The 10,973-nt window shown below is 39.4% G+C and overlaps 1 protein-coding gene across 1 annotated transcript in view; it reads left to right on the top strand.

The window, feature by feature from the left end:
• The window catches only part of LOC101995772 (disintegrin and metalloproteinase domain-containing protein 5-like), a 34,669-nt gene that overhangs the window by 22,709 nt on the left and 987 nt on the right, over positions 1–10,973 (top strand). The window contains exons 19-21 of the mRNA XM_013351963.1: positions 490–604; positions 3,258–3,420; positions 5,290–5,343. Coding sequence (XP_013207417.1) covers positions 490–604; positions 3,258–3,420; positions 5,290–5,343 — 332 coding nt within the window. The remainder of the gene's footprint in view (positions 1–489; positions 605–3,257; positions 3,421–5,289; positions 5,344–10,973) is intronic.

Genomic DNA, 10,973 nt, shown 5'->3' with positions numbered 1-10,973 from the left:
AGGGGGATGGACAGGGGGATGGACAGGAGGATAGACAGGGGGATGGGCAAGGGGGATGGACAGGGGGATGGACAGGAGGATAGACAGGGGGATGGGCAAGGGGGATGGACAGGAGCATATCCATCCTTGTGTAGCCACAGAGCTATTCAGCCCTCTGCTTATAGAGACAAGGCAGGAAGAGGAAATGAATGGTTTTAGAAAATCATTGCTGGCCTTACTAGATTCTGGGGTTCCCCGTGGAGCTAGCAGGTATTAAGTGACAATTAACTGGATGCTATTGGTAGTTCTGATACTTAGGTATGTTTTTGGAGAAGTTGAAAAAAATTTAAAAAAAAAGAAATAGCTGACTTGGTGACAGGAATTTAGATGTACCCTCTAACCTATGGACAACTACGAGAGAAAATTTGGCGAGTTACTACTGTATTTAAACTATGTTTCCTGGAATGCAGTGTTTCGTGACACTCAGTTGCTGTTTTGTAACTTTTTCAGTTTTGTAACAATTTTGACCATTGCCACTGTGAGGAAGGGTATAACCCTCCTCACTGTGAAGAAATGAAAGGGCAGTTTGGAAGCATTGACGATGGACACGCGTTTCATACTGAAGGTTAGCAGCCCTAACATCTTATTGACTAAATGGAGTATGCGAGAGGATACAGTGAAGGTTCACATCCTCATTATATAGTAACTAATGTAGCAAATGGGGCTTTTCATACGATTTAAAAACATGGACTGTACAGTTTCTCAGATTCTTTCCCTTTCAGGACTGACACTGCATACTAAGGTGAAAGCTTGCCCAATGTCAGCAATTTTCATATGAAACTCATTTATCTCCTATAATTTGGATAGCTGATTTCAGCTGTCAGCCTTGCATTGTCTGCAGAAGGCCTACTTTGGAACAGCATCAGTGTCTTTCAACCTTCTAGGCTGCCTTTTCTTCCAGTTGACTGAAAAACTGGCTGACTTTGTACAGGTAATAGTTAGGGATTTCCTATTTGAGATCTCCACTGTGCTGTGCCCGAGCAGTATCTTGAGGTGACATAAGAATGGATGGGACTGGGAAAACTAAGGGTTTCTTAGGTGGAGATGGCATCTAGTTCACTCAGCATAACTGGGCATTCCTGGAAGCCTTGGTCTCCTTTGTGTTGCTGCTTCACAGAGGACTTGTGGAAATCTGGATGTGCTTCTCTGCGGATGTTCCAAGATGACCAGCTTTTCGAGATATATGTGGAAGTAGATGTTTTTAATTATATATTTTTCTGTATTGATTGCTTTTTTTTCCCAGTTTTTCAAGACAAGGTTACTCTGTGTAGTTTTGGAGCCTGTCCTGGAACTCACTCTGTAGACCAGGCTGGCCTCGAACTCACAGAGATCTGCCTGCCTCTGCCTCATGAGTTGCTAGGATTAAAGGTGTGAGCCACCACTGCCTGGTTATTGACTGCTTTTGAATCAAATGTAATCATCTGAACAAAACATAGAGCTAGTGGATAGTATCCATTGTAGTATAGATTTGTCAGACGGGGTCGGACAGCACAGAATTGCTCATTGGGACCAGTTATGGCTTTCTGTAATGCTCTTCAAACTACAAAAAGAAGTTTCACTGATGAGGAGCGAGAGCTTTCCTTATCTTTGGGCATAAAGATAAATATTAAGGACACCGCCAGAGACTGTACTGGTTTGGGAAAGTGGTAGTCGTATGTTCTACTCTATCTAGAGCCTCACCAGCCATGGACAGTCAGGTAGATTTCCAGCCCCAGTCCCGAGTTTCTTCTACAAAGCAGGCCTTAAATTTAGTTAGACTGAAGCTGATGATTTCCTAGACATAAGTGCACTGTGGTATCTTTAGGGGTATTTTGTGATTTTGGTCATTGTCTTAGTTCATAGATTTTACAGCTTGGAAGAACTCTTGACTGCTGTTTTTCCCTTGGGCATTTGACCATAAGAGCCAATCCTCATTGAGGAAGGAGGCCTATGGATAAGCTGCCACTCTACTTCTCCAAGCCCTGTATTTGGAGACTCTGGTGTCTTTAGCAACAGGGACTTAACCTCAAATTCTATTGCATTACCCAGTGTCTTAGTTAGGGTCTCCTTAGGTCACAGTTTCCAAACACCATCACATCAGCTGTTGAGTCTCAAAATCTGAATTTCAGAGGAATCAATGTTTCCAAACATTATTAAACCATAATCATTTTCTTCAGAAATTTTATGGTCTTCCCATCTGTAAATACATTTGTTCTAGCTTCGCCCACCAAATCATCACCAGTTCTAGTATCGATTCTAAGTCCATAGTTGCATACGAATGTTGCCTAAATTGGATATGAACTGCATTTAAATTATGATTAATATAGAGGGAAAGCTCCTCAGGGGCTAGTGTCCTAAGAAACCAAAGCTACATTCTTAACTACAGTGATGAATGAAGAGTGGGATTGAAGTTCAGAAGGGGAGACCATGAAAAAAAGAAAAGGCATGGGTTCAGAGCAAGTCTGAACCTAGCAAGCCACCTTCCAGTGGAGCTCATACTTGAAAGTAACTGTTGGTCTTGATAATCTTGGTAATTAAACCAGCAGTCCTTTCATGGTGACCAAGACACTTTGTAGCCTGCCCCTGACAATTACTCCAATCTTTACTCTTACCCTTCTCTAACTCTGGGTCCATATTCCTAAGGATTCGTTAGAACAGTAGCCTTTTCCAACTACCAAACCTGTAATTGTTAAGCACCTTTGGATAGCAGAAGGAACAGTTGATGTAGGAAGATACAGTGATGGATTTCCCACCCTTGATATATGTGAAACTGGATCACACTATTATGTAGATGGCAAAGTCCCTTATACGGGCAGGGTGGGATGCTTAGCTAGAAAGGAATTAAATAATCATTTTGTCATCTAAGAAATTACCATGCACTGAAACTGAAATAACTAATAGGTTGTATATAGATAAGTATATGTATATACATATAATAGTAAATGAAGAAGAGGACATGGAATTCAAAGAAAGCAAAGAGGACAGGAAGGGCTTGAAGGGAGGAAAGGGAAGAGAAAATGGTGTAGCTATAATCTCAAAAGGGAAAAATAATTTTAAAAGGAGGTAACACATATATTCATTGATTCAATTTTATGGTTTTTCTTTTTTTTTTTACTATTATACTATAGAATATTTGAATGCAGTGTTCAATGTTGGGGGAAGAATTCTGGTAATGATATCTTTTCCATTTGGTTAATAAAATCTCAAACACAATTTAAAACTGGTCTTTTCCATTCTAGGCAAAAGCCTTATGCGGAGGCAAGTTCATGGTTTTACTTCCCGCCAGTGGCTTCAGCTCATCTTCTACATATCTCTACCTGCAATTATCATTATTATAGCTCTGCTTATAAGGCAAAGTAAACTGAAACATCTATTCTACAGAGAAGGGAGTGAAAGTAACAGGTATATATTAAATATGCACAAATATTTACTATTGTTACCTCAAGTGGGCTAAGACAAAATGATTTATTTGCTTTTATTCAATAAGATTGGAGGTAAGACAATACAAAGAGAGGCACAGATACAACTTGCAAACTGGGTTCATTTCCATGTGCGTGCATTCCCATCACTAAAATCTCAGTTTACCACTAGCATGAAGAAGAGAGTGCTGCCATAGGCTAGGCATCTTGGAGGCAAATCTAGTCTCTGTATTCACTGACCCTGCCAACTATAGGTAGGCTAACATCATGAAGAACTGTATTATCAAAATAAAAAAATCTAAATTTATTATCCTAAACATTTATGTTTCTTACTCACACAGTAATTGGCTGAATACTTAATAGTATCAGACAGAGACAGGAATTGGATGACACTTAGCTTCAGGAAACTTGGTTTTATATTACAAGTTTTGCATGCAAAACTCTATCTTGATCAATGATGTAACCTCTGTATACTTGTAGTTATTTTTGGTAATGCTATAAGATTGTAATAAAGAAGGTTTTCTAGTGTATCCCAAATCTTTAGGGACATAAATTTAATAAGTGAAATCACCCTGTTATATGGAACCAGTTACAGAAATAGTTACCATGATGTTGACAATCCTATGTGTATTTCATAGTATTTTACCATAATATTTTTCTCTGGTTTGACCTTTCAAGAATTGATAGGAAAATATTCAAAAGACATATTTTTCATGATAAGGAAAATATATTTAAAAAGAAAGAGAAAAATGCCAGTTTTTTTTCTAGAATTTATTTAATGAACAGAGTAAAATGATTATTAAGTAGAAATAGAAACTATTACTAAATCGAAGTAGAAATGCCTACCACTGGGCTGGGGAGATGGTTCAGAAAGGAAAATGTTTACTATGAAACCATGCATTTGGATGCTTAGTCCCTATGCAGAAACATAGGAATATTGACCAATATTGACCTCAGAGTTTTTGGTTTTGTTCCCCTGATCCATCTAGGAAAGTAGAGTTACATATGGAAAAATAAATCAATTGTGTGAATTATGCATCCTTCAGACTATCAGTTATAAAAATTTCCCTTACAAAAAGTGCTGTGACATGTACTTGTAATTCCAACCTGGGAGACAGACAGGAGGAACTGGGGTGGGAGCGCTGTCCAGGCAGTCTAGCTGAATTAATGAGTTCTGAGTCCCAAGAGAGACTCTGTGTCCCTGCCTCCCACACCCTAAAAAGGTTGTAGTATGGTTAAAGAAGGCATCACCACACACACGTACTCATGTATGAACAGGTATGCACACACATGTACATATTGTCTTTCACAAACATTTAGGAAATGCTTATTTGTTGTGCAATATTTGTGAGTTGATAGAAACACAATTTATCCATATAAACATTGTCAGCATCTAATGTAAAGGTAATTTAACAAAAATTTTAAATATAAATACTGATTAATTACACATATATAACACACATTCTCAAAATACTTTAGTGTTTATTATGATTGTTAGAAGCTTTCTGAAATTCAAACTTATCTTGGCAGATTCACAAAAACATCAGAACTTTATTCATGGGCTAGTATGTTTTGATTAACTTGGTTTTTCTGCACGTTGCTAATGATTTTGCTTTTAATCCAACTCAGGGAAATATAGGGCTTCCTATCCTATATCTCTCTGAGTGTGGAGATGTGGGTTAATAGTGTAAATACTTGAACTACTTTCGAGTGAGAAGAATCACGCAGAGATAATGCCTGTTCACACATGTCATGTTTATGAAACATGCTGTTTCCTTCAACAGCCATCTCTGTATCTAATGTTTGAGATTTAGTTTTCTCCAGTTTAAAACGGACTTTTTCAATTCTATAGATCTACATCAGAAGACAGTGGGAGTGTCACCAAGATGACCACTAGTAAAGTCAGGTAAGTGTGGAATGATATAGTTAATTACTCTGTAATAATTAGCTTTTAGGGCTGCAGAGAATGGCTAGTTTATAGGCCACACATTTCTTTACAGTTGTCCTCATAGACTGTCTTATAATAGTAAGCAAGGAAACATGGTCGCATGATATTCTGGTCTCTCCCATTGATTTGTGCAAGAGGTTGACAGTTGGACTTCCATGCTAGCATAAATGAGACTAGCAATTGTGTGTAGAGGAAAGAATTTATTAGCAGAAGGATGAAGGATCTATATTCTGATGACATTTTACCATTACATAAGAAGATGTCTTGATAAAGATGCTGTTTACACATATAGTCATGAGATTATCTCAAAGAAATTAGTGTTAACAATATTGACCTCAGAGTTTTTGGTTTTGTTCCCCTGATCCATCTAGGAAAGTAGAGTTACATATGGAAAAATAAATCAATTGTGTGAATTATGCATCCTTCAGACTATCAGTTATAAAAATTTCCCTTACAAAAAGTGGGTAGAATATAAGAGGGGAAACTATTTAATGCAAAATCTATGATTATTTTGAGTCCACCACTACCATAGCATGATGTCACAAGTAAAACTTGAGATTAATAACTGAATTGGGAGAATTCTAAGAGATGTATTGGCTGTTATTATTGTCATCCTATTGTTAAAAGTCTGTTTTACAATTTATAAGAATTAGAAATGTCTTTATTTGAATTGTAAGAAGATATATTTTGTGTGACACATTTTTGGGAGGTTGGGGAGACACAAGGAACCAATGACAGACCAAAATAATGATACTACTAAAGTCTAATTTGGTGAAATGATGATTTTATTGGGGTGATTTTGAAGAATATGGATGAAAAGGTTAGTCACAGGATAAGAAATAACTCAAAGACAGCTAGCTAGTTGTATCACCAAAAGTTTTTATTGTGATGACAATAAAAGTTGGAACCCTGGCTTTCTCTCTGTGCATGACTTGCAGCAGCTTACTTAAGTTGGGTGGTCTCTCTCCTCATCAGTCCTTACTAATCATATAACCTTGGGGAGGGAGGAGTCTTTGTGTCAGGTAAGTTTTAGGGACTTCCTGAGACTTGTAAGTTGTTCACTTCCTGAATCTTTTTTTTTAAATTTATTTATTTATTGAGGATTTCCGCCTCCTCCCCACCACCGCCCCCCCAAGTCCCTCTCCCCCATCAGCCTGTAGAGCCATCAGGGCTCCCTGACCTGTGGGAAGTCCAAGGACCGCCCACCTCCATCCAGGTTCAGTAAGTTGAGCATCCAAATTGCCCAGGCCCCCCCAAAGCCAGCACGTGTAGTAGGATCAAAAACCCATTGCCATTGTTCTTGAGTTCTCAGTAGTCCTCATTGTCCGCTATGTTCAGCAAGTCCGGTTTTATCCCATGCTTTTTCAGATTCAGGCCAGCTGGCCTTGGTGAATTCCCGAACGGACATCCCCATTGTCTCAGAGTGTGGGTGTACCCCTCGCGGTCCTGAGTTCCTTGCTCGTGCTCCCCCTCCTTCTGCTCCTGATTTGGACCTTGAGATTTCTGTCCGGTGCTCCAATGTGGGTCTCTGTCTCCTTTCATCGCCTGATGAAGGTTAATATTCAGGGGGATGCCTATATGTTTGTCTTTGGATTCACGTTCTCATTTAGCTTCTCTAGGATTGCGAATTATAAGCTCACTGTCCTTTAAATATGGCTAGAAACCAAATATGAGTGAGTACATCCCATGTTCCTCTTTTTGGGTCTGGCTTACCTCACTCAGGATAGTGTTTTCTATTTCCATCCATTTGTACGCAAACTTCAAGAAGTCCTTGTTTTTTACTGCTGAGTAGTACTCTAATATGTATATATTCCATACTTTCTTCATCCATTCTTCTATTGAAGGGCATCTAGGTTGTTTCCAGGTTCTGGCTATTACGAACAATGCTGCTATGAACATAGTTGAGCATATACTTTTGTTGTATGATGGGGCCTCTCTTGGGTATATTCCCAAGAGTGGTATTGCTGGGTCCAGGGGTAGGTTGATCCCGAATTTCCTGAGGAACCGCCACACTGCTTTCCAGAGTGGTTGCACAAGTTTGCATTCCCACCAGCAATGGATGAGTGTACCCCTTTCTCCACACCCTCTCCAGCAAAGGCTATCATTGGTGTTTTTGATTTTAGCCATTCTGGTATCTTAAAGTTGTCTTGATTTGCATTTCCCTGATCGCTAAGGAAGTTGAGCATGACCTTAGGTGTCTTTTGGCCTTTATAATTTTGAATCATAATGAACTTCTATCGAGGAAAAATGTTTAATTCAGATGGAATTGCTACATAAGACATGTATTTATTGCAAACCCTCCTCCAATTAGTTCCCAATCCACTCACCACATTTCTCCCCCAACTTCATGTGCTCTCTTACAATCCAAAGATTTCATCTATGTGTGCAAGGGTGTAACTTCTCAGGAGCTGCATCCCCTAAGAAACCTTACCCCCCCCCCAAATCTGGCCTCCGTTAATTGCCTGTAGCTCCTCAGCTAGGGTGGGACTTCATGAGCCCCTGGACCCCCTATGCTGGATTTCCACTGCTTGTCTTGTATAGGTCTTGTGTGTGTAGCCACAGCCTCTGTCATGCTGGGCAAATATTGTTTGGCACCAGATGCACAGTACCTGGTTTTTAAATTTGTCTGTTTCTTTTCCCACGGTTGTTCCTGAACCTTGAGGCGAGGGAGTGGGATACTGATGTCCTATTTTGAGCTGAACACCTCCATGGACTTTTATTTTCTGAATATTGACAAATTGTGGGTCTCTGATTTAATCATCTACTACAAAAAGAAGGTTCTCTGATACGGGTTGAGAGATGCACTATGGGAATGACAATAAGAAATTATATTACCACATCGACTTAGCAGATAGTACTAGGTTCTCCTTGAGGGCCTATGAATTAGCGGTTCATGATGGGGGGGGGTAGTTAATGATACCAAGCATGAGTTCTATTGTATGGAACAGACTTTAAGTCCAAAAAGAAAGTGATTTGTTACTCCTATAAAATTCATGCCGCTATTGTACCACAGGGCATGTCTTACCAGGCCTGTTGCTATGGTAGCTCTTGGGTATCATAGCTTGGTAAGATTGTTGAATACTGTTCCCTGGCAATGTAAATCAAACCTTCCAGCACTATGAGCACTAGTCAGTAGGGATGAAGCTTTCAGGTCTGGACCAGTCTGATTTCTTCATGTCCCATGACTCCCGTATGCAGTGTCTTCAGCAACAAAGTCTTCCCATCAAGGTCTGGAGGACAACCAGGAGCCATGGCAATAGCCTGTAATGTTTGGGAGGGTCCGTGGGACTCCACTGGCCAATATCTCAAAAAGAGGTGCCCCATACCTGCCATGGGGCTTTTGCTGGTAACTTTTGGTATCTGGGAGAGGCATTGTCACCCTTGCTGTAGGACAGCTTCATTTATACTCATTGTGTGTGTGTGTGTGTGTGTGTGTGTGTGTGTGTGTGTGTATTAGGATGCTTTTACAGTAGATTTCTATATGGCAATCACAAAGTTGTTTAGTGTTAGGTATCTCTCCCCATTTTCCTCATCTGCATTGCTCTCTTGTTCCCCACCTCACATATCTTTTCTGGTTCCATTATTCCCTTCCCCTTTCATACCACCTGCATCCTATCTTCCTTCCCTTGAAATGCTCTTCCATTCCTGATTTCTATGGGAACTCCAATTTAAACACACATACCTAAATATTCAAAGCCAGCATATGTGTATTAAGAGAGAAGATGGGATGTTTGTCTTTCTGATTCTGAGTTGCCTAACTCAGAATGAATATTTCAAACTCCATTTCCATTGTGTGTATGCACCACATTGTCTAGTCCCCTGCCAGTTCCATTTCACAGCCATTATGAATAATCAGAAATGAGCACAGGCGAGCAGTTATCTTTGTTGTATTCTTCGGGGATATTCTCAGGAGTGGTTTAGCTGGATAATATGATAAACATGTTTTCAGCATGGAGGGGGGGGAAATCTACACTGATTTCCATAGTGGCTACAACATTTTACCCTTCCACCAGCAGTGGATAAGTGTTTTTCTTTCCCAATATCTATCTAGCTGTGTGTGCGCACGTGCATGTGTGCGTGCATGTGCACAATCAGTCATTTTGGCTGGGCAAGACAGAATCTCATAGTAGTTTTAATTTGCGTTTCCTTGATGGCTAAGGACATTGAAAATTTTAAATTATATTGCCCAGAAATTTTTATTTCTTCTTTTGAGAAATCTCCTTGGTTCCATGTCTCCATTTTTAATTAGGTTGCTTTCTTTGTGTCTAGATTTTTGAGTTTTTTTTTTATAAACCAGATAATAAAGATTCTGTCAGATATAGAGCTGGTAAGGAATGTTTCCCATTTTGTGGGCTGCCTCTTTATTAGAATGATGGTGTCCTTTGCTGTGCAGAAGCCTTTTAGTTTCATGGAGACCCACTTGTCAATTGTTGGTCAATGCTATCATGGTCCTGCTAAAACACACCCTTTCCTATGTCTATAGATTAAAGCATATTCTCTGTTTTCTCCTTTACCAGATTCAAGGCTAAGGTCTTTGTTCCAGCCTTGTGAAGGGTGAAAGCTATGAATCTAGTTCCTTCTTCTACATGTTGCTTTCCAGTTTGTTGAGAAACATTTGTTGAAGGTGTTGCCTTTCCTCCAATATGTATTTTTCATCTCTTTGTCAGAAGTTAGGTGACTGAAGGATATACTCCTTATGTGTGGGTCTTTAGGTCTATTCCACTGACGAATGTGCCTATTTTTATGACAGCTCAATGGTGTTCTTATTACTATAGCTCTGTAACATGACTTCACATAAATGATCATAATATCTCCTATTTTTATTATTCAGGACCCTTTGGCTGTCCTTGGTCTTTTGTGTTTCCATATAAAATCTAAGATTGTTTTTCAGTTTCAGGGAAGAGTTGCTTTGAAGTTTTGATGGGAGTTACATTGTACCTGTAGTGGTGATTTCATTATACACTTAGTTCAAAAAAAGCCCTCACACTGAACATTAAGAAGTTGTCCACTATCAAACATATCGAACAGCACTGAACATATCATATTTTAGAATAAAGCTACTGAGTTCTAATTGACACAGAACCTAACGAATAGCATCTGACATGAAGAAACATTAAATAAACTACAAAGAAATAGGGGGCATGACTTATATTTACAAATGAGATAACTGCTTGGCCCCATCGAATCCCCAAAACACATCAGACTATTGCCAAGGCTACTGGATACTCTTCAAAAACTGATGATATGGCCATATTACTGAAGACAAAACTTATATATCTCATGCAATGCAGAGAAGTTGAGCTGGTGCCTAACTAGAGCCTCTACTCCTCCTGGAATGTATTCTGCATGTTACCAGTGGAGGAAGGTGAACACCAACCTTTCTACAGACCCTTGATCTACAATGGTGAACTGACTGCATGATTGATACACTGATGCAACTGTAGCACAAAACATTTTGGGAATAATCAATCAGTTATCTGATTAGATTTAAGACCCTCTCCAGGAGATGGAACCCATGCCTGACACTGATTGGGTGGCCAAGAATCTAAGACCACATAGGCCATGGATCTAAGGGAAAACTAGCTACT

This window comes from Microtus ochrogaster, linkage group LG7_11 (assembly GCF_000317375.1).
Source record: "Microtus ochrogaster isolate Prairie Vole_2 linkage group LG7_11, MicOch1.0, whole genome shotgun sequence".
NCBI lineage: Eukaryota > Metazoa > Chordata > Mammalia > Rodentia > Cricetidae > Microtus > Microtus ochrogaster.
Note: the sequence above shows the minus strand (reverse complement) of the source record. Positions and strands in the feature narration are given on the sequence as shown.